Source organism: Gorilla gorilla, chromosome 1 (assembly GCF_029281585.2).
Source record: "Gorilla gorilla gorilla isolate KB3781 chromosome 1, NHGRI_mGorGor1-v2.1_pri, whole genome shotgun sequence".
In the NCBI taxonomy this organism is placed as follows: Eukaryota; Metazoa; Chordata; class Mammalia; order Primates; family Hominidae; genus Gorilla; species Gorilla gorilla.
Window position 1 is genome coordinate 85,761,381 of NC_073224.2, and position 24,805 is coordinate 85,786,185.

The following is a 24,805-nucleotide window of genomic DNA, read 5'->3' on the forward strand; positions in this document are numbered from 1 at the left end:
AGGAAGAATTAGATATCCTGAACATACCAATAACAAGCAGAGAGATTGAAATGGTAATTAAAAAATTACCAACAAAAAAAAGTCCAGGACCAGATGGATTCACAGCAGAATCCTACCAGACATTCAAAAAGGAATTGGTACCAATCCTTTTGACACTATTCCACAAGATTGAGAAAGAAGGAACCTGCCCTAATTCATTCTATGAAGTCAGCATCACCCTAATACCAAAACCAGGTAAGGACACAACCAAAAAAGAAAACTACAGACCAATATCCTTGATGAGCATAGATGCTAAAATCCTTAACAAAATACTAGCTAAATGAATTCAACAACAAATCAGAAAGATAATCCACCATGATCAAGTGGGTTTCATACCAGGTATGCAGGGATGGTTCAATATATGCAAGTCAATAAATGTGATAAACCACAGAAACATAGCTAAAAACAAAAATCACATGATCATCTCAATAGAGGCAGAAAAAGCATTCGACAAAGTCCAGCATCCCTTTATGATTAATACCCTCAGCAAAATCGGCATACAAGGGACATAGCTTAATGTAATAAAAACCATCTATGAAAAACCCACAGCCAACATAATACTGAATAGGGAAAAGTTGAAAGCATTCCCTCTGAGAACCGGAAACTATAAACATTCTAAAAGATAACATTGGAAAAAAAAACTTCTAGACATTGGCTTAGACAAGGATTTCATGACCAAGAACCCAAAAGCAAATTCAACAAAAACGAAAATAAATAGCTGAGACCTAATTAAACTAAAGATCTTTTGCATGACAAAAGGAATAGTCAGCAGAGTAAACAGACAACCCACAGAGTGGGAGAAAATCTTCACAGCCTATACATCTGACAAATGACTAATATCCAGGGTCTACAATGAACTCAAACAAATCAGTAAGAAAAAAACAAGTAATCCCATCAAAAAGTGGGCTAAGGACATGAATAGACAATTCCCAAAAGAAGATATACAAATGGCCAACAAACATATGAAAAAATGCTCAACATCATTAATGATCAGGGAAATGCAAATCAAAACCACAATGCAATACCACCTTACTCCTGCAAGAATGACAGTAATCAAGAAAATCAAAAAACAGTAGATGTTGTTGTGAATGCAGTGATCAGGGAACATTTCTACACTGCTGGTGGGAATGTAAAGTAGTACAGCCACTATGGAAAACTGCTTGGAGATCCCTTAAAGAACTAAAAGTAGAACTACCATTTGATCCAGCGATCTCACTACTGGATATCTATCCAGAGGAAAATAAGACATTATTCGAAAAAGAAACTTTCACACACATATTTACAGCAGCACAATTCCCAATTTGAAAATCATGGAACCAACCCAAATGCCCATCAATCAATGAGTGGATAAAGAAACGGTGGTGTGTGTGTATATATATATGGATGGAATACTACTCAGCCATAAAAAGGAATGAATTAACAGCATTTGCAGTGACCTGGATGAGATTGGAGACTATTATTCTAAGTGAAGTAACTCAGGAATGGAAAACCAAACATGGTATGTTCTCTGTGATATGTGGGAGCTAAGCTATGAGGATGCAAAGGCATAAGAATGATACAATGGACTTTGGGGACTTGGGGGGGAAGAGTGGGAGAGAGCTGAGGGATAACAGACTACAAATATTGCACAGTGTATGCTTCTCGGGTGATGGGTGCATCAAAATCTCACAAATCACCACTAAAGAATTTACTCATGTAACCAAATACCACCTGTACCCCAATAACTTATGGGGAAAAAAAAGAAACCCACCTGTAAATAGTCAACTAAAGATTGATAGAGAAGCCAAGAATAGACACTGGGCAAAGAATAGTCAATTCAATAAAAATAATGAGTCATGCAGTAAAATTAATGAGAGGTTAAAATAGACTGAGCATATCTGAAATCATTGATGACTACCACAATGTTCAGTTAAATTAATTTATGTATACTTTTGAAAGCTTTAGAAGTAGATGGTATAGTATAACAGTATGCTTTTCATAATTTATTAACCGTTTTCCTATGGTGTTTGAAATCACCTCAAATTTTGAAAGTATTGGGTACTTCACCTTAGGTAATATGTGCCTATTAGATTATTATTTTTATGAAAAAATTAGATTTGATAATTTCAGGTTATAAAGCCTTTATTTTTTGTAAACAAAAGTTTGTCAATTTGCTTGATTCCATTATAGTATTACAATACATGGCACAATATTGATATACAAAGTAATATGGTTCCACATCTTCATTTTACCCAGTTACTCAGCCAGTTCCTTTCTCCCTCTGGATGGTCAGAAGTACTGCCTAGATCCCAGATGTTAACTACCATCTTTATTAAACCCAATTATCCCTCAATATACTTTAACAATCATGCAGAAATATATAAACTGGTCCTAAAAAATAATTAGTTTTTGTACAAATTCACACCCCTAGAAACAGAGAAAAACCAACTGCTGGGGAAAGCTGAAGGGACAACTCTTCCATAACCCAGATCTAACTCCACACCTCTCCCCATCCAACTTCAGATATCTTTCATGATCTTAAGTCTTGGTAAGAACCAACATTCAGAGGGAGAGATACGAGAAACTGGAATTTTGATTTAAATTTGGGTAAGAAAAGGAAATGAGAACACAGCTGTTCACAGTCTACAAAACTCACTTCAGTGAGGAATATTAATACGATGACAGTGTCTTCTGACCTTCTAGGACCTTCTACTGAGAGCTTATAGAGATAACTCAGGGTCTCCGGAAACTGTGGAAAGTTATATTCACTGAGAGTTCTGTAAAAGAGAATAAGGCACTGAATTAGCAAAGGAGAAAACATGCTAATAGTGGCAAAGAGAGAATCATTATTCTAATATCTTGTACCTCCCAGATGAAAGATATTCTTTAATATTCCCTAAATAAATTGTAGTCCCACTATGAATTCTACACATACTCTGGAGAATTACCTATAACTGGATCCCTGTCAACATCTCTTTCCTTAATGTCACTTCTCTTTCCTGTCTCTCCCATCCTTTGCCACAGAACAGAATGTCCTATTTTAGTGCAAGCTCCCATCAATTCTTGACTAAAGGGAGAGGAAATAAAAATCTAGTGCTCAGTCCAAGATGGCTGCATACAGGTCATCTTTGTGGTTTTGGACCAAGCTCTTTCTTTGAATGATGTAACGCCGATGAGAGTTTGGGACCGCCCTGGATTGGTCAGGAAAGGAGGTGGTGAGCTCTGATTCACTATGCCATTCTCCAGAACACACTTGGGTGGTGGACAGCCTCACACTTGTACTGACATGGTGGCCTGGATCAGATCAGTAAGGGCAGAATTGCAAAGGATAACATGAGGAAGTTTCCATTTTAAGATTCCCAGTTGGTCTTCCAAACCAGTGCTTCTCAAACTGCAACGTGCAAACAGATCACCCTGGGGATATTGCTAAAATGCAGATTCTGATTCAGTAGGTCTGAGGTGGGCCATGAGATTCTGAATTTTTAACTCTCAGGTGACACCGTTGCTGCTTGTCTGTGGACCCCACTTTGAGTAAGAAGATCCAAAGTTACTTGTTAGATACCCTTAGAGTGACATTCAACTTGTGACAACTTGCAGGGTGCAGATGTACTACACTTTAACACAGCATGTGTTCCTGAAATCCATTTGCAAATGAGATGCTGTTATAAAAGCACCAAGGCCCCATAGACCACAAAGAATGTAGTTTCTGGGTCAGTCACAACTTGAAGTAGTCTTAGTCTGTCATGTTGTCAACAGCTCGTATTTTGATTCTTCATCAGAAAATCTGATCCCTACAATCAGAAACTTGCTGTTCACTAAAGAGTTAACTAGAACCCCCCCACCTTTCCAGTACAAGAAAAATAAAAGTTCTCTCTATTCTTTTCCAAATTTATTTGGCTTATTGAGTATAGGTTTTTACTGGACCTGTTTCAAGTGGAAACATGTCTAAAACTGATGCCTGCAGTGCAGGAATCAGCTAAAATCAGAGGGAAAAAACCAAACTCACTTCTAGTTTTCTGTATCTGTAAGAAAAGAAACCTGTTCTGTGGAGGGAGGATAATTGGGCATCTATGTTATCAGGTAAGAGGGCAAGAAAAAGGAAAAAAAATCACAAATAAAAACACTTCAAAATAATTGAAGAAGTAGAAATCAAATAGCAACTCAGATCATTAAGAGAGATTTGGAAATTGGAATAGATTCCTATCTTGTTCCCCCATGGCTTATTGAAGGAAGTTGGAGAAGGTAGGATAGAGACCAAGAATCCTACACAGAGACCCCTGTTCTTACTTAGCAATAAAGCAGACTCCATGATAGTAACACAGATCTTCAGATAACTGGTCCCAGAAATTCTCCTTCATTAGAGTAATATCCACCTGTTGCAGTCCAGAACAATTCAGCAGAACTCTCAGGGCATCCTGGGCATACCTAAAGCCCCAAAAGAGAGCAAGGTCATCACATGCCGGTGATATTCAAAAAACTAAATACACATTACCTGCCTTTTAATTCCATCTTGGGCAGAATATAGGTTTTGAGAAAGGGGATGTCTCAACGGAAAAAGATTGCTAAATGTCCTTCATCTTCCCTGATTAACAGTACATGGGATAGGGGTTAAATTAAAATTGTGGCACACAAAATCCAGCATCAATCGCAGAACACCTTATTTGTTTATTATTGCTAGCTTATTTGCAATAGATAATTTGAAAGAGATGTTCAATGATGCAATGACTTGCTAAAGATGTCCATTTTCTTCTATTAAATGAATAGGATATATTCTTATCTAGTTGGGATGCTTTGATGTATGTCATCTTAGAGAATAGGGCAAATAGTAGACAGGTGGGTTGAGATTTCCCTGCAGGGTAGCAAAATCAACTGTACACCCTTGGGCAAAATGGAATTGCCAAACTTCTATGTGGACAGACAACTGCACGTAGTCATAAACCCATATATCACATCTCCAACCACAAATTAACTTTCCAGTTCACAAAGTACATTTGAGCACATCATTTTTAATCTTATATGTATAATAACCCTGAGAGGTTACTAGCAGAAAGTAAGTAAATGGCAGATCAAAAATGTATCTGACTTTGGATTTAATGCTCTGCTCTCTTTCCTGTGGTAGTCTCTTACTGATCTGATAGGCAGTGTGGTAGGAATCAACAGAGTTCTGTGGTCACGGCTCTTTATATACTACACATGCTCAGGAAAGGTGAACTAACTTTTAGGTACTTGGGCTGGTTACTTTTCTGAAGGCATTCTACCATTCAGAGGAGAGAAAACTGTAATAAATGAACACACCGCACATGGGACTGTAAAGAATCCCATATGAACCCAAGAGGGTAGAAGTATTGACAGCTGGATGCTTATCTCTTATTTAATCTGAAATAACCAGTTTTAACTCACAAAGCCCTGTCCTTGAGTATCGGTTTCAGCTCACTGTTGTAGAAGACTTGGAACATAAGAGTCGTCAAGAGCTGGGGGAAATACTGGGCCACCGCTTTCCTGTAAGAACCAAGAGGCAGAAAGGTGCACAGGGCCTGGCATGCCTATAAGGGAAGGAAATAGGAGGTAGAAATGTAAACATTTTTCTCTAAACCCGGTCAACCTTACTGAGGGGAGCAAGAGAGTGACTCTACAACCCCTCCTTCAGCCTCCTTGAAGAAAACCTAAAGCATATATGGGTATCCATTCATTTAATAACAGCCGTTACATCAATTGTGAGCTAGGAACTGTGCCAAGCCTACTATGGTAAGGAACTCTTAAGGCACTATACAAACACCCTGGATGACAAACCAGTGGGATGCAGGTTGGTTTCCAAGGTAGGCTTCCCTTCCAAGGTCCCCTTCCTATGTGGCCATGAAGAGCAGTCATACTAATAACCTAGGTCCTACCTGTGCTCAAACAATACAAGGAAGTGAGATATTTAAGGGGAAGGCAGGTCAGGTCACCAACAGATCATTTGGCATATTGACTACTGCAATATGGGCGGGAGGTCACCACATCAGAAATATGGGTCTGGGCTATAATCTTAAAAGACACATTCCCAACTGCCATAATCCTGAATATTGAAATCCTGGGAGATCAAACTCCCAAAAATGTAACTCAGGAAAAATAATTTAAAAATTTTAAAGACGTGTTTACATTCTTAAAAATGAGATTTATTGGTTACCAGAGGCTGGGAAAGGGTGGTGGGATGGGGGAGGTGGGGATGGTTAATGGGCATAAAACAATAGTTAGAAAGGATAAATAAGATTATTTGATAGCACAACAGGGTGACTACTGTCAATAATAATATATTTTTAAATAAAGAGTGTAATTGGATTGTTTATAATTCAAAGAATAAATGCTTGACGGGATGGGTACCCCATTCTCTATGATGTACGTATTTTACATTACATGCTGGTATTGAAACATCTCATGTGCCCCATAAATATATACACCTACTCTGTACCCACAAAAATGGAAAATTTTTTAAAAAATTAAAATGACATGTGAGAAACATGAACACATGACAGAAAACTTCATAGGTCTTTTGATACAATAAATTAGGCAATAATAACATATGTACTTTTCCAAAGATAAAACACTTAGGTATACCAACAGCAGTCGCGTGGGTAACAGTTATGGGCAGACAAACCATATTCATAAAGAAACAACTTATATAATTGTGGTCATCTGAAATCCCTTGGTGGACAACCTAAGTCTTTTGACAAGACAGACCAATGGATCACCACCACATATGCAGTCACCCAAAGAGCCGAGATCTCAATACATTTTATCTTTCTTGAAAAAGGCAAATATACAAAAATGCGTCACTTCATTTATTGAGGAAGTTTCAACATTTTTATGTATAAGCGCAATGCTTACACACAAAGTCAATACAGTGACAATGCATCTTCATGGAGACAAATTTGCAAAATGCATAAAAATAATTAGAACCCTCTAAAAGTCTTTACATTTTTATCTGCAGTATAGGAAATGAAATATGTAGTATATAGCAAATTGGAAAAAATAATGCTGACAACTTAAAATAGAGAGAAAAATACATTAAAAAGAAAATAAACACACTAAAAAGAAAATTCAACATATAAAAACAATAGGAATAAATTATGGGCAATTGCATAGAGGTGGTTCATAAGAGCTGGTCAACTTTTATGATCATTAATTATATTTTGAAGTCCTTTATTATGATGAATGGCTGTTATTTTTTCTTTTCTCTTTTACGGCATGGCTCTCCCTGGAGAATATGTTCACATTTATTTTATATGTGATGCTACTCTTTTTGAAATTCTTTTATGGTTTGACATACACTAACTCGAGCACTCCCTGTTAAATTTTCCCGTCTTCTGTGCCATGCTTTTATGATGTTTTGGCATGCAGAAATCTATTTCACATGCACTCATAGAAAGACCACAGATTTGGAGGAAACAATACTGATGGTTGAACAGCAACACCATTGCATAAGTGTCTTCTCCTACTGTACACACAATTAATTTCAAACCAGTCAGTAACTTTTCTGGCTTATTCAAGGCATATGTGGCTTTAATTTATCAAAAGCTCCTGGAATTTCATCAGCTGGAAGGAATGTCCATGCAAACAAATGACATATTTTACCACTAAAGTTTGCATCATTGCCATATTGCCTGGCTAATCCCCTCATCTGAATTTTCCTAGACATGCTTTGGACTGAATGGAAAAAACAAACTTTATTAGTGACAACTTGAAATTCACTTTTAGAAGCCTTGATTGCACCTAATTCCAAACCTGTCATTACAGTTTGGGGATTCAATTAGATGATAGAAATTTTAGACTTCTGGGATTTTGATATTTTGGAATTTCAATATTCAGGATTATGGTGTTCAGGATTTTGCCTTTAGGGATTGTAATTGGCATCGTAGAAATACATATTCCAACATTTCACATTTGTGAAGCAATGCCAACTTTATACTACTCTGTCTCTGTAAGACCTTAATTTACTCCCAGGAGTGGTGATTTTGGTTTTCAGGAGAATAAAATGATGGACACAAATGAGATTAGGTCTTTCCATGACTACAAACGCCTACATGATCTAGCCAGTGGTTACTTCTCTCATATCATCTCCTATACTTTCATCTCCCTTGCCCAATTCACTCAGATTCTTTGGCTTCCTTGTATTCGCTAACATACAAGGTAAGTGTCCATCAATACGAGACTTTTCCCTTCTCTCTGTCTAGAACTCTCTAACTCAGATATATGTAAGGATCACATCCTCACCTGATTCAGGTCTCTGATTAGATGCCAGCTCAGCAGAGAGGCCTGCCCTGACCAACTTACCTAAACCTTGCCAGTCACTTTCTTTCCTCCACACCACTATATATCTCTTTTAAGCTTTATACCATCTGACTTACAACACATTTATTTTTTCATTGTCTGTGTTTCTTACCAAAATGTAAGCTCCATAATAGGGCATAGCAAATAATAGACACTCAATAAATATGTGTTGCATGAATGGATGCATGAGAAGAGGACTGTGTTAAGAAAGTATGATTGAGTCTGTGGGCAGATAGGGATTTTCACAATCAGGAAAACAGTACTGAGAAGAAGAAACACTCATCGTGTTATTTACCGCCAAAGGCATCAAGTTGGTAATATCGAGAGAGAAACGTTTCCCTTCCGTTAGGGTGTCCTCCATTTCACCAGGCTTTCCTTTCAGTATCAATAAGATTGTCTTCAGCACGTGAGGGGCCACGCTCGCCTGAGAACCTGCCGCCTGCCACATCTGTATCAGAGTGCTGCAAACACAGCCCCGCCCCACACAATGAGAATCATGTTTGTCATGTCCTACTTGATAGAATAACAAGAATCAGGAAAATAGTCTTGGTTTTACATTTTTATATAGCAAAGACACTGCAGACATGTCCAAAGCAAACTGAGATTCCTATTTCCAAATGATCCCACAAACATCTTATCCTAGAAAACACAGAAAGAATTTAAATAAAACCTTACGGAAAATACCAGAGTCTGGTCTGCAAGTTCATTTCTACTGCAATTTAAATGTCTGTCTAGCTCACTGTCAAGAACTGATCAGCTTTCTGCAATCTATACTTCCTCTGCTCCTCTGGCCTTGTGACTTTGTTTGTTCAGGAATAATAGAATATTTAAAAACTGGCATGGGAATACAAATTAATATGTAGATTAATATAAAAATAAAAAAACCCTAAATAAAAATGAACTAATTAAATAATAAAAATAAAAAAAACTGAGCTCAGAAGAGTGAGCCATTTTGTCAAATGTCACACAATGAGTGACACAGATGCTATTAAAATCCTGGCTTCTCAACCTCCAGTCCCCTAGCTCCTTTTCCTATATACTCGACACTCTTCAAGATTAGTCTTACTATTGCTTATCTTAGAAACTGCTATACATCTCTACACTGATGTATTTCTGATACCTTGCCAATTCATACTGGGTTCTGACACTTATTGCTCAGCCTTTCTGTGTTTAGGTTCATCATATAGGTGCCTGATCCCTTGGAATATGGAAAAACCCAGCTCTGTAGCACCCACTACCCACCTGCTCCTGCCTACAGGTCCCACTTAGAATCACATGGACATCAACTCTCATATGCCGTGTCTCCTTGTCTTACCACTTGTTCATACCTCTTGGCTGAGCAAATGTTCCATGTGTTTCTTTGGTTTAGTTTCACTCCAAATCCTGGCCTTTTCTACCTCAATCCTCACATAGAATTAGACCTGCTGGTAGCAGCTTTGATTAAGTTCACCTAACAAATTATGCCAGCTTTCTGTACTTCCTCAGCACATATTGCTTGTACCAGATTTATTGGCAATTTTTATCTTGTATACATGTGGATATATTCCCTCTCCTCAGCAAAATGCTTGAGGGCCAGTAATACTTTACACAAAGTGGGTGCTTAGTTCCTGGATGAGTAAATCATCTTACAAAGATCTTTCTAGGAATTTTATGAATAGTAAAATACTTTGTGAGTTAAAGCTTCCTAAATAAATACCATCTTTCAGTCTGAAAAATAAAGTTATGTGATTTATTTAGAGTTTTGTTGATTTCGATGCCCTTTAACAGACATTAACTAACTAAGCAACCCACATAACATATCTATAGATAGAACTTTCCTCATTTTCTAGATGAGGAAATTTAGCATCGGGGAGTTTTATCAAACTTGCATAATGTCACATAAAATGTAAGGGTCAAAGTTGATGGAAACAGATTCATTTGTTTCCAAAGCCCAAGTCCTCTTCAAAATAAAACTCTCTGCCTTTTACACTGTTCATAGTAGAGAAGTAGTACCTTGATTTCCAATGTTTATGCCAATTGTAGAAATGGAGTGGTGTGATTTTTCTAAGCTCTTCTAATGTGCCTGTTAGGTTCATATTGTCCCGTAGACTCGCGTTTGTATTTTTTTCTTAAACTTTTCTTGTGATCCTGGATCATAAATTTCAGTCTAATAGTTAAAGGACACAGGACTCCCAATTTTAATGCTGTTATTGGTATGTAGAAATATCTTATGTCTGTCTTTCATAAACAAGAAAAACACTACATGTACAAATTTATTTCCTCAACAAAAATGAGTAAATTCACAAATGGGAATAAAAATCCATTATCCCATTGAGGAGAGGTTTGTTCCTCTGGGATATGCAACAGAACACAATTTAAAGCCTCAGATAAATAATAGTGACATTGGTCATATCTTGTGGGCCTATTGTGTGTTAGGTATTATACAAAGATATGCATAACACATATGATCTTATTTAAGTCTTACAAGTATCCCACATGGTGCAAAAATAGATTTTCTCTTTCAGAAAAAAGAAACCAGGACTGACTATGGCAGATTGAGAGTTGAACCCAGGTCCATCTGACAGTGCAGCCTGTGAACAAGCCCTTGTGGAAGGGACAGAGGGTTGGGGGGCCTTACTCGTCTGCTGGAACTGGGTAGTCCATAAGTTGAAAGATGACCTTCTTGGGTGAAGTACATGTCAACAAAGTGATAACCTGCAACATAACATCCTTCATACAATTGTTATCACACAATTGCCTGTAAATAGCATCCACGATCTTAGACACCTGGAAGAGAAATTCCACAGGTAAACAAGAATCTCCTGTTTCATGGTCACCTCTAAACCAAGGCATTTCTTGGACGTAAGAATTCACTTTTTCTCAGAATTACCAAAGCAGCAACTAACATACAGATAAGCACTAGTAGAAAGCATATTTACATGTGTGACTACACAATGCAAAATATTCATTTGGATGAAGACTAAATCTGTGCATTTATGAATAGCAGGAAAATGCCCATTTCTTTAAAAGTTTATTTTGGGAGGGTTGAATTCATTACATAAGAAATATAAGCTCGGTATAGGAAACATACATATAATTCAAGTACTTAAAGAAAATCAAAATAATGGAACAGAATAACAATGGAGCTACAGTGTATACTTCAAAGAAAACTTTTGCAAGTTAAAGACGATTTGAATCCACATATTGAAGGGATGAACCATGTATTGGAGGAATGACCCAGAATGGTAAACACTAACCCACAATCTTGCAAACTCTACTCGTAGGTCCCATGTTAGTGTCATTTTTCCCCCTTTTTACTCATTCTTGAACAAGGAGAGTTCTAGCTGGATCTGAAATTTGTTTCAAATCAGTGGCTGTGTATTCAGTATCAAATTTAATCCACTCAGATCATCTCACTTCTTATTTTGAAAATAATCCATTGCATTTTTTTCTTCTTAAATTTTGCTTGTGATCCTGGATCATAAATTTTAGACTAACAGAGATTATAAGCTGAAAAATTAGTTGATGCAAATTTACATTACCCTGCAGTTACATCATATACAGTTCATTTATCTGTACAACTTTCTATGGCAAACAAAAGAAAAAATTATAAATGTTAAAAAGTGCAGGGTACTTTTCCAACCACATAGGTTCCAAGGTGAGCAAGAAATGAGAGATATCAAACTACTCTTTTCCACAGACCTTTTAAGTATAGGATTTAGAGCTTCTTCTAGTTGTCCTCTTCCTATTTTAAATGCAAATACCTCTAAAGCAAGCCACCTATGTCACTGGGTGCTTAATTATAGAAATTTATGCTAATTTATGTCCAGTTATAAAAATGATGGTCTGTTTCAATTTTGATGAAATATTTGATGTGTTAGGATTATTTAGAGATTATAAGCCCATATACTGTATATGCAATGTGGGGGATTTTTAGGGATGTTTTTAGCCTTATAACTCATTTTAGAACCTAACCCCATCTAAGACAAGAATCCACTGTTTTCAGTAGTCCAGTTGCTTGTGGGAGCTGGGGTTGGGTCATAAATTGAGGAGCCCATTTTGTTCATTTTGTTTCTGTGGTTAGAGATTTCACTGTAGCAGAGGCTAGTTTTACAAATCTAGTTTTCTGTTTGGTCTCTCTTTCTCTCAGGGACTTGGTAAGCCTTCATCTCGCCTTCCTTTGAGTGCTCTTTCCTACTTCACTGGAACAGAACTCTATTTTGTAAAATGACTCTTGCCCTTCACCTTTCCCTGTGGTTGTGTTTGCCCTACAGAATGCTCCCATCTGCAGCAGCATTGAGAGTTCTATATAAAGCATCACCTCCCCTTTCCTGCTCTATGAATTTGAGTAAGACTTCTCAGATTATTTTCAGTCACCTTGCACTCCTGTGTCAGGAGAGGGAACTAGAGGTTCATTCCTCATGTCACCATCAGGACTGGTTTCATGGGCCTGTGACCTATGTGTTTGCACAGGGCTCCATGCTGAGAAGGTACCCTTACTTTGTTTAAAGCTCTGCCACTATCACCTTGAACTTTTAAACAATTTCATCTTTGTATTTTGTAAATCAAGTCCCATGGGACAGTGGAGCAGAGGAGATACAGTATGTGAGTCTGCCATCGTTCCTGTGGTCCCATTCACATGTGGTGTTCACAAAATGCCAGGGGACCCATGATGTGAAGCTCAGTGGAAAAACAAGATAAGCATCTTATTGAAACTGTAACCTACTTTAAAAATTCCCACTTAATCTGAAAATGACATAGAAGGAAACAGAAAGGGTAGGCCATAAATTATTTTCCTTTCAGGCTTTCCTTACTCATCAATAAGCTGAAGGTAGAGAATGTTGGTAGGATATATGAATGATAAAAATTGAAATTTTAAAAGTCGAGCTAGTTTTACATAGTGTTTCCACCCTTTTGGAAAGAATGTAATACGTATGCATGTGTGAGCTGTGAAACACAAATAGCATGATTTTGGTGATTCCGCACATGAGCTAAATGCTCCTATGCTTACGTTTGTAACTGGCATTGCACAATATATGTATGGATAGTAAAATTTGTGCTCACGACTAAAAAATGTTAATTGTTCTTTTTGCTTAGAAAGACATTAAATCGCAAATAAAACCAGCATGAAGAATTGAGAGAGAGAGAGACTGTGGAGGAAAGGCGAACACTGCATGTGCTTACACATTTAATGACATTATTTCCTATGTTGTGAGGAAGCAGTCCCAGATTTCGTTCTGCACTGAGCCCCACAAATTATGTAGCCAGCTCTACGCAAGCTGAGAGTCTTTGAAATCATTCCTTAAGGGATACACAGGGGATTTCAATTACAGCTATACTATTTTATTGCTGTTAATATATTTCTTTAAAAATTCTAAAGCAAATAAGGCAAAATATTATGATTTAATATGATTGGTGGATAAGCATTCATTACTTACTCTCTAAAATTGTTCGTATGCTTGAAATATTTCACACAAAAAATTCTCAGGCCAGGCATGGTGGCTCATGCCTGTAACCCTCATGCTTTGGGAGGCCAAGGTGGGAGGGTTGCTTGAGCCCAGGAGTTTGAGACCAGCCTGGGCAACATAGTAAGACCTCCATCTCTACAAAAATTCATTTAAAAAATTAGCCGGGTGTGGTGGTACATGCCTGTAGTCCCAGCTGCTTAGGAGGCTGAGGTGGGAGGATTGCTTAAGCCCAGGAGTTTGAGGCTGCAGTGAGCCAAGGTTTCACCACTGCACTCCAGCGTGAGCCACAGAGCAAGACTCTGTCTCTAAGTAAAATTTAAAAAACCAAAAGCCTCATTATATTGAACTCATATAATGAACAATGACAAGAAATACATATAAAAAGAAGTGGACATACAACACAGGCAAAAATGCACATTAGAGAGTAAACCCTGTGCTCTCCTGCTTATTGTCAAGTATCTTACCATGGTGACCTTCTCGGCATGAAATTCCAGAGTAAATATCAGTATGGATGCTGCATCAGATGCGATTTTATCATCAGGTGAAGAGAGTTTCATCAGGAGACTCTGCACAAAGTCAGTCAGCAAGGAAGGCAGTAAGGTTTGCCCTACTCTCTGCAACCACAAAGGATAGTCATGACCTCAGGACTTACTCACACCAACATAAGACAGCTAAACTCAGACATGGTGGGGGATGCTCAAGAGCCAGGCAGGGCCACAAGTCTTCCGTGGTCCATATACATCTTGTTGGAGTCTCTTTCTTCCATGAAAAATATTAAAAATTATATTTTACAATAATGTTGCTACAAAAATGACTATAATCCAAGTGAAATTATGTTTAATTTTTTCTTCTGATTTTAAAGCAATTCAGCTGTTCAAATATTATCATGAATTTATTCAGTTTTGGAAATGAGTTTACTCCGATCAGAAACAAGTATGAAGAAAGCAGAAGATGCAGGAGGGGACAGGGTGAGGAAGTCAAGGGAATCAAAGGCATGGACTTTCCTCTTTTACAGAAAGGGATCAGGAAGCAGAAAGAAATAAAAGGCCTTTATGTCCATGATCAAGGTGCAAGAACTACAATTCAAATAATCCCTTTTTAAAGTTAGAGGACTATCCATGGATTGTAAAATTTGAACAAACTCACATTGATTATAGATTTCTCAAAGAAAGATAAACGAGCCAAATTTTCTCCTTTTGCCTTTATATGGAAAAAAAAAAAGTCATTCTCCCAAGTACAGAGGATACCCAATCTCACCAATAAAGGTTTTTCTTCACTCTCCTTAAAGGGATGGAGTATTGCTTTTTGGTCATAAGGCAGAACTAAGGTCTGAGTGAGAATTGATGATCACTAGCTCCTCTCCCACTGGGCAGAGGGGTGATGGATGGGAATCTTGGAAAGCTATGGAAGAAAATTAGAGGGAGGTAACCAAGGCTTGGAGAGGTGGGCTGAATATCATAAATAGTTTGCCCTACTTTAAGAAAGCCAGATTTAATTATATGACACTGGATTTTTAAAAAATATTGGAAGGCAGAATATTCTCTTCTTGAATATTTGCTTACTCAACAAAAAATTTAGTATCTATCTAAAAAGTTGTAGAAGAAGCAATTCCCAGTGAAACTTAGAGCCAGTGTTAGAAGTTTCTGTCATGTACAGGTGAAGATGTGATAGTAGATTATATAAAATGGTAGGTTTGCTTTGTAAAATATTATCTACACGTAACTCTCCAGAAATACACCAATCACACAGGATCAGCTGGGTTCTTCAGAGGTCATTTTTATCTCCTCCTGCTTCTTACTGCTACATCATGTTGTTACATGTTCTTGATGCTGCTTGCTTGAATGTTTGCATAATATACTATTAACTTAATAGTCCACAGATTTTCATTTATTCCTCTATGTTTGGCGTATACTTTAAAAAATCTGTGAAGAAGCTCTTCTCACAAATAATGGTGCCATTTTGAGTTATTTCTTTCTATAAATTCCCATGAGTGACACTACTAGTTTATTTGGTATGAACATATATAAACATATATATTTTTAGTTATTGACACTTTTGTGGCTCTCTGTGGATCCTTTGCAAAACAGTGTCCTCTCTTACAACCAACCACTATGTAAAATGAGAGTGCCATAGTTTGGGAATTGTTTTCGGTTTTGTTTTTCAATCCAGCCCTCCCATTTAATGGTGCTTTGCTTCCAGCTTCCATGGTTAGCAACCTTGCTGCTTCTACTCCTATTTGCATGCTTTGAACTTTGTCTTTGGCTATAGTCCTCTTGGTCTTGTTTCTACAATCTTGTATTCTCTCAATTTACCTGTTCCATCTACTACTGGAAGTCCCAACTCCGGGTTTTCCAGCTACTGTTCCCGCATGTAGTGCTGGGCTTGCTTTGGTCTCACAATTGGGAAATGAATAACAGGTCATGAACACAAGGACCCAGGGTACCTACCCCAAGTCCAAGGATTTTTACACCTGATGGACATTAAACTCAGATAAGCAAGGACACCAACCTAGAGGCTGTGATGATAAGTCTCATGAACAGCTTAGAAGAGGCCCCAACAGACTGCTGGTCCTAGGTTCACTAGCCCAGTCATGGTACTCAGGATTTCAATTCCAGGATACTGGAGTGGAGGATGGAAGGATGAGGGAAGATTTGCTAGTAAACTTAAACAGATGCCTGGTTTCTTCATGTAAATGAACATAGTCATCCAGGCTTGAAATTTTTGAGAGGAGGTGGGAAAGAATAACTTTTGATTTTGGAAAGATGTACCATTGGGCTTCTACATATTTAAGACAGCTATGCAGTATTTTTGACCATACCATGTTAGATGTATTGCTTCTGTGTATCCTTAGCCTCCCACAATTCAACCCATCTCAGCCATGGAAGAAGACACTGCTTTATACATGTAGTTTTAAGAGGAACCCCTAGATCCTCCCACCCCAAGAGATGAGCTAGCCTAACGGGTTTCCTCAGAAGTTTTGCTGAACTACTAGCTCAACGTGTGTGGCTGGAAGGTGCTGGAAATCCCAACCTGGGCCCCAATGCTGTGCAACTTCTGGAGCCTATGGCTAAACCTATGTAGTTTGAAGAAGGTGAGGGAGTATATATGGCTATAGAGCCTCACAGTTCTCCCAAGGGTCGAGACAGTGTAAAAACTACTTACTTGGTACTGAGGTTTATCATGTAGGCTTTTTAAATTTTTATTTTTCATTTAATAGCGCTTTTGAACAAAATCAAAATCACAGTGTCATTATGATGCTTGCAGATTAAATTATGATAGTATTGGAAAGTCTGTTAACTGATGACTGTTAATTTTTCTAAATAAGCAGAAGTTCTCCATTTTTAGTGAACTATTTGTTGGCCAAACAAAAAGAAGTGTAACTAGGAAATACCTCATTTGCTTTCTATAAGGATTAAGTAAAGTAATACAAATTACTATATTTGGGAATAATAGGCATAACTACTATTAATAGAGATGAAAATCAGAAAACTAAATGGTCTATAATAATTTACATTTTATCACACTGAGTTTAAAAAAAACGAAAAAATACTAACGACATAAACTTTGTTGAAATAAATTGTTACTAAGAGTAATAATACACATAAACAAAAGCCCTTGGAAAAAGTGGGGGCTAAGTTACCTGAGCTATTTTACTTTCGTCTTGTTGAAACTCCTTGGGTAGAAATTCTACATCAGAAGAAGGAAACTGGAGGCTATGACTTTTACCGTTTGTAGGCTTATTTGTTCCAATATCTGCTTTGTTAAGAAAAAGAGTTTCAGGTTGTTATTTGATCACTGGTTTGTTCTATGACATTACTATTTCCAATTTTCTTTTCCTGCCCAGTTCTGGAGATCTGAAGTTTTCCGAATATTTAACTCTCTGCTCATAGTTTAGTCTCATAAAATTTTATGGCACTCACACAGAATTCATAAAGTGTTTAAGAGAGTCCATGTGACATATGAATGGACAAATACTTTTAATAATAGCCTGACAAGATAACAAATATATATAGACCATCAAATGCATGGTTCAGTGTGCTGGAAAAGCTAATGCTAAGCTGGAGGGTCTATTGGCAGGGAAAGTAGACTTGGAGGCAACTGAAATGAGCTGAGGAGTGGTAGACCAGGGAATCCAGAAGTGCTCAGCAAAAGCTTCAGGTGCAGATAACTTCAGTTCCGGAGAAGGTGAGCTTTAAATGATTTTGTTTGTTTTTAAATAGCTCTATAGAGATATAATTGACATTTATTTACTGATTTTGTTTTTGTTTTTTGTCTTTTTTGAGCCCGGATCTTGCTCTGTCACCCAAACTGAAGTCCAGTGGTACAAACAGGGTTCACTGCAGCCTTGACTTCTGGGCTCAACTGATCTTCTCACCTCAGCCTCCCCAGTAGCTGGGATTGCAGGTACATGCCACAGTGCCCAGCTAATTAAAAATATACATATTTTGTAGAGATAGGGTCGCACTATGTTGCCCAGGCTGGTCTCTAACTCCTGGGCTCAAGTAATCTGCCCCCCCAGGCCTCCCAAATTGCTGGGGTTACAGGTGTGAGCCACCATGCCCAGCCCATATAACATATCTAAGGTGAACAACTTGGCAAGTTTTTGTGTATCTATACACTCAGTAAAACATTACCAGAGGAAAAAAAATGAACATATCTATTGTCTCCAAAAGTTTCCTCATGCCCTTTTGTAACCCCTCACACCTAATCCCTGTATCCATCCTCTGACTCCAAGGCAACCACTTATCCACTTCTTGTCATCTGCTCTCTGTCAAGTTGGTACTTTCTAATTTTATATAAGTGGATCATGCCATATGTACTCTTTTTGGGGGGGATTGGCTTCTTTCACTCAGCAAAACTACTGAGATTCATCCATGTTTTCGTACATATTAATAGTTTGTTCTTTTTTACTGTGAATAATAGTATTCTATTATATGTACATACCCAAATCTCTTTATCTGTTTGCTTGTTAATGGACATTTAGGTTGTTTCCGGTTTGAGGCTATTACAAATAATGGTGTTATGAACATTCATGTACCAGTAAGTGTTTGTACGAACAATTGCTTTCATTTCTCTCAGGTAAATATGAAGTTGTGTTATGACTGAATCATATGATAGCTATATGTTTAACTTTTTAGGATAGTGCCAAATTACTTTCCAAAGTTGTTATACCATTTTACAGTTTCACCCGCAATGTATGTGAGCTCCAGTGACATCCTTAACAACACATGGCAGAATCAGTCTTTTTAATTTTAGACATTCTAATGAGTGTGTAGTGGTATCTCATTATAGGTTTAATTTACATTTCTTTAATAAGTATATGTAGAACATTATTTGATTTGCTTCTTTGCTATCTGTGCTTCTTTGGCTATTTAAATCCATTTTTATTTTTTATTTGGTCGTCTTTTTTCATAGAGAGTTTTTTTTTTTTATTTCTTCTAAAAAAAAAAGCGGAAGGGGATACATGCGCAGAACGTGCAGGTTTGTTCCATAGGTACACATATGCTGTGGTGGTTTGCTGCACCTATTGACCCGTCCTTTAAGTTCCCTCCCCTCACCCCTCACCCCCAACAAGCCCTGGTGTGTATTGTTCCCCTCTCTGTGTCCATGTGTCCTCAATGCTCAACTCCCACTTAAGAGTGAGAACATGTGGTATTTGGTTTTCTGTTTCTGTGTTAGTTTGCTGAGGATGATGGCATCCAGCTTCATCCATGTCCCTGCAAAGGCCATGATCTCATTCCTTTTTGTGCCTGCATAGTATTCCAGTGTATATATGTACCACATTTTCTTTATCCAGTCTATCATGGATAGGCATTTGGGTTGGTTCCATGTCTTTGTCATTGTAAATAGTGCTGCAATAAACATATGTATGCATATGTCTTTATAGTAGAATGATTTATATTCCTTTGGGTATATACCCAGCAATGGGATTGCTGGTTAAATGGTATTCTGGCTCTAGAACCTTGAGGAATCACCATACTGTTTTCCACAATGGTTGAATTAACTTACATTCCCACCAAAGTGTAAAAGCATTCCTATTGCTCCACATCCTCCATCTATTGTTTCCTGACTTTTGAATAATCACCATTCTGACTGGCATGAGATGTTATCTCCTTGTGGTTTTAATCTGCATTTATCTGATGATCAGTGATGTTGAGGTTTTTCCATGTTTGTTGGCCATGTAAATGTCTTCTTTTGAGAACTGTCTGTTCGTATCCTTTGCCCACTTTTTGATGGGGTTGTTTGTTTTTTTCTTGTAAATTTTTTTAAGTTCCCTGTAAATTCTGCATATTAGATCTTTGTCACATGGATAGATTGCAAACATTTTCTCCCATTCTGTAGGTTGCTTATTCACTCTGATAATAGTTTCTTTTGCCGTGCAGAAGCTCTTTAGTTGAATTAGATCTCATTTGTCAATTTGGGCTTTTCTTGCAATTCCTTTTGGTGTTTTATTCATGAAGTCTTTGCCCATGCTTATGTCCTGAATGGTATTGCCTAGGTTTTCTTCTAGGGTTTTTATGGTTTTAGGTTTTACATTTAAGTCTTAATCCATTTTGAGTTAATTTTTGTGTAAGATGTAAGGAAGGGGTCCAGTTTCAGTTTTCTGCATATGGCTAGACAGTTTTTCCAGCACCATTTATTAAACAGAGAATTCTTTCCCCATTGCTTGTTTTTGTCAGGTTTGTCAAAGATCAGATAGTTGTAGATGTGTGGTGTTATTTCTGATGTCTCTGTTATGTTGCATTGGTCTATATGTCTGGTACCAGCACGAATGTTCCATTGGTCTATATGTTTGGTACAAGTACCATGTTGTTTTGGTTACTGTAGCCTTGTAGTATAGTTTGAAGTCAGGTAGCATGATGCCTTCAACTTTGTTCTTTTTGCTTAGGATTGTCTTGGCTGTACGGGGTCTTTTTTGATTCCATATGAAATTTAAAATAGTTTTTTTCTAATCGTGTGAAGACTGTCAATGGTAGTTTGATAGGAATAGCATTGAATCTATAAATTACTTTAGGCAGTATGGCCATTTTCATAATATTGATTCTTTCTATCCGTGAGGATAGAATGTTTTTCTATTTTTTTGTGTCCTCTCTTATTTCCTTGAGCAGTGGTTTGCAGTTCTCCTTGAAGAGGTCCTTCACATCCTTTGTTAGCTGTATTCCTAGGTATTTTATTCTCTTTGTAGCGATTGTAAATGGCAGTCCATTCATGATTTGGCTCTTTGCTTGCCTATTGTTGGTGTAAAGGAATGCTTGTGATTTCTGCACATTGATTTTGTATTGAGATTTTGCTAAAGTTGCTTATCTGTTCAAGAAGTTTGTGGACAGAGATGGTGGGGTTTTCTAAATATAAAATGATGTAATCTGCAAACAGAGATGACTTCCTCTCTTCCTCTTACAGAGTTTTGATGTCCTTTATGAACTTAGAATATGGGTCTTTTATCAGATACGTAGTTTGCAAATATTTTCTCCCAGTCTGTGGCTTAACTATTAACAGTATCTTTCAAAGAGCAGAAATACCTAATTTATCATTTATTTTCATTTATACTTTGACTATTGTATCTAAGAAATCTTTGCCTAATCCAAGGCCCCCAAAATTTCTTTGAGTTCTATAGTTTTAGATTTTACATATAGTTCTGTTACTCACTTTGGATTAATATTTGAATATATATGAAGTATAGATCAAAGTTGTTTTTCTGCCTATAAATATCCATTTTTTCCAAACGCAATTTATTGAAAAGTTTTTGCTCACTCCTTTAAATTGCCTTTGAAACTTCATAAAAATCAACTGACTATATATATGGATTTATTTCTGGACTCTCAGTTCTATTCTGCACAATGTTGAATAGAATAGAAGTAATGACAGTGCACATCCTTGCCTTGTTTCTGATGTTTCAGGGAAATCATTCAGTATTTCACCATTAAGTGCAGACATAACCTCAAAAGATACTACAGGTTTGGGTTTCAGATCACTGCAGTAAAGTGATTATCACAATAAAGTAACCCACGTTAATTTTGTTGGTTTCCCAGCACCTATAAAATGTATGTTTACACTATGCTGTATTCTATTAAGTATGCAATAGCATTATGTATAAAAATATACATATCTTAATTAAAGACATTTTATTGCTACAAAATGCTAACAATCATTTAAGCTTTCACTGAACAGGTTCTCCTGGCTTGGATCTCCAGCAATCCCTCACCAGGGCTATTGAGCCAGTAGCATCTCTGCAACTCCCTGGGACAGACCTCCCTGGGAGGGCGAGTTGCCCTCTTTGCTGTCTTATAACCCGTGCTGTCTCCAGGCTCTTGAGAGTCTGTGGGGACCAAAGGCTGGTCTGGATTCCCAGCACAGAGCATTCCTGACATGAAAAAGTGGCTGGGCTATTTTCCACACAGGTCTCAGTCCTCCTCACCAGACAGGGCCTCTTGACCTTGGACTCCAGCACAACCACCCTGCTCCCACCTGTCCCCTTCAATCAGAGGCAGCCCAGCATTTCTCTGAGTAGAAAATCCCAGAGTCAACCCACAATACCTCCGCGACTACAATTGCAGTAGTTCTCCCTTAGCAGCCCTTGGGCTAGGGGAAGGAACAAAGGGCCTAGTCACTATGCTGGCACCTCCAACACACTCCAGCCACAAGAGGAAAAGGAGTCTAGCCCTTATTCCCTGGAAATACCCAACCCCCACTCCTCACCAGCCAGGGCCCCTGGCTTATAACTGCAGAATGGTCACCCACAACCATGGCTGAGCATATCCACTGGTAAGTGGCTGGAGTCTCCCTGGGGAGAGGCTCCCAGAGGTGTTTGACAGCCCCTCTGCCACTGCCACAGCAGAGTTCTATCCCTGCTGCCCTGAATTTGGGGAAGAAATGAGCCTGAGGGCTACACCTGAGCTTATAGCACACCACAGTCACTGTAGGGAGAGGAGACCAATCTTTCCACCTGGAGAGCCTTTGAACCCCTGCTCTCCAACAAGCATAACCCCAAGCTCATACCAGCAATTTAGCTGTCCCACCCTACTGGCTGAACAATCTCAGTAACAGCAGCTCCATGTTTCTTGGAAGTAGAGCTCAAGGGGGCAACTGAAAATTCCTCTGCCACTGCCTCTGCAGTGGTACTATCCCTGCTACCCTCAGATTAAAGAAGGAGCAAAGACTGTAAATACCTAATCTGCAACTCCAGCAAGTTACAATCAACCCAGAGAAAGGGGGCCAGTCTGTCTCCTGTGGGTTCTACTCATGTTCCCTGCTCATCACCAGGCTGGGAACTCCTAGCTTGGGCCCACAGCACAGACCTTCAATCCTGGGTTGATTGCACTGAGCAATTGCTGACCTGCATCTCTCTGGTGTGGAGCCTCCAGAAGACAAGTAAAAGATCCTTGGCCACACTCACTGCTGAGGTCCCTTTCTCTGCTGCCTCCAATTTGGGGAGGAAACATAAACCTTGAAATCAACCCAGAGTTGTGGTAGGCATCCTGGAAGTGCCAAGCCATGATCTATAACCAACACTTAAGTGGGAAAGGAGCCCATGCTTTCAGGGCACTGAGAAGAAGCACAGCTGCTACCATAAGGAAATATAGGGGAGCCACAACTGAGCAAGAGTCTACCAACTGATCACTATGCCTAAGTGCCATTGACCAGATCAGATCACAGCCTAAAGCTTCAACAACAAAATACCTCACTAACGTACCCTACCATGAAACCAAAGATGAGAAGTCAGATACAAATACAGACCCTGTACAAGGCTCAGTCCTGTGAAGACATCCAGAAAGGAAGTCTACTGACTATACTCAATCTCCACTGCATTTAAAGGAATACCCTCATGCAGAACTGAGAAAGAATGAGTAACTCAAATAGCTAGAGTGTCTTGTGTCCTCCAGATGGCTGAAATAGTTCTCCAACAAGGGTTCTTAACCAGGTTGGATTGACTGACATGACAGAAATGTAATTCAGAATATGGCTAGGAATGAAGGTCATTGAGATTCAGGAGAATAGCAAAACCCAGTCCAAGGAAACTAAGACTCATAATAAAATGATACAGGAGCTGACCGATGAAATAGCCAGTATAAAAAAACCTAACTGGCCTGATAGAGCCGAAAAACACACTACAAGAATTTCACAATTAAAATGCAAGTATTAACAGCAGAATAGATGAAGCTGAGAAGAAAAATCTTGAAACTTGAAGACTGGCTCTCTGAATTAAGGCAGTCAGAAAAAAAAAAGAAAAAAAAGAAAACAGAATGTAAAGGAAAGAACAAAACCTCCAAGAAATACAAGATTGTATAAACAGGCCAATTCTATGTGTTATTGGCATCCCTGAAATAGATGGAGAGAAAGCAAACAACTTGGAAAACATTTCAGGATATCATCCATGAAAACTTCCCCAACCTTGCTAGACAGGTCAACAGTCAAATTCAGGAAATACAGACAACCCCTGCACAATTCTACATCCCCAAGACACATAATCATCAGATTCTCCAAGGTCAAAATAAAAAAAGAAAATATGTTATCATTTTTTTATATGCCTCAGCCTCCTGAGTAGCTGGGATTACAGACACACACCACCATGCCCAGCTAATTTTTGTATTTTTATTAGAGACGAGGTTTCACCATGTTGGCCAGGCTGGTCTCAAACTTCTGGCCTCAATTGATCTACCCACCACAGCTTCCCAAAGTCCTGGGATTACAGGTATGAGCCACCATGCCTGGCTTCAACATCCTTAAAAAAAAATAAATTCCAACCAAGAATTTCATATCTGGCTCAACTAAGCTTCCTAAGTGAAGGAGAAATAAGACCCTTTTTAGACAAGCAAATGCTGAAGAAATTCATTACCGCTGATCTGCCTGATAAGAGCTCCTGAAAAGGGCACTAAATATGGAAAGGAAAGACCAGTACCAGTCACAGCAAAAATACACTGAAGTACACAGACCAGTAATACTGTAAAGCAATCACACGAACAAGTCTGCATAATTAATCAGCTAACATCATGACAGGATCAAATCCATAAATAACACTAACCTTGAAGGTAAAT

General features: G+C 38.2%; 1 protein-coding gene across 1 annotated transcript in view; it reads right to left on the bottom strand.

Moving 5' to 3' along the window:
• Positions 1 to 2,142: 2,142 nt before the first annotated feature.
• Positions 2,143 to 24,805, bottom strand: part of LOC101124651 (maestro heat-like repeat-containing protein family member 9) — a 62,909-nt gene continuing 40,246 nt past the window's right edge. Inside the window, exons 9-15 of the mRNA XM_004027885.4 lie at positions 17,413 to 17,525; positions 14,237 to 14,386; positions 10,943 to 11,091; positions 8,621 to 8,786; positions 5,419 to 5,561; positions 4,306 to 4,443; positions 2,143 to 2,795 (exon numbers count right to left, since the gene is read on the bottom strand). Of these exons, the coding sequence (XP_004027934.2) occupies positions 2,549 to 2,795; positions 4,306 to 4,443; positions 5,419 to 5,561; positions 8,621 to 8,786; positions 10,943 to 11,091; positions 14,237 to 14,386; positions 17,413 to 17,525 (1,106 nt within the window). The 3' untranslated portion in view covers positions 2,143 to 2,548. The remainder of the gene's footprint in view (positions 2,796 to 4,305; positions 4,444 to 5,418; positions 5,562 to 8,620; positions 8,787 to 10,942; positions 11,092 to 14,236; positions 14,387 to 17,412; positions 17,526 to 24,805) is intronic.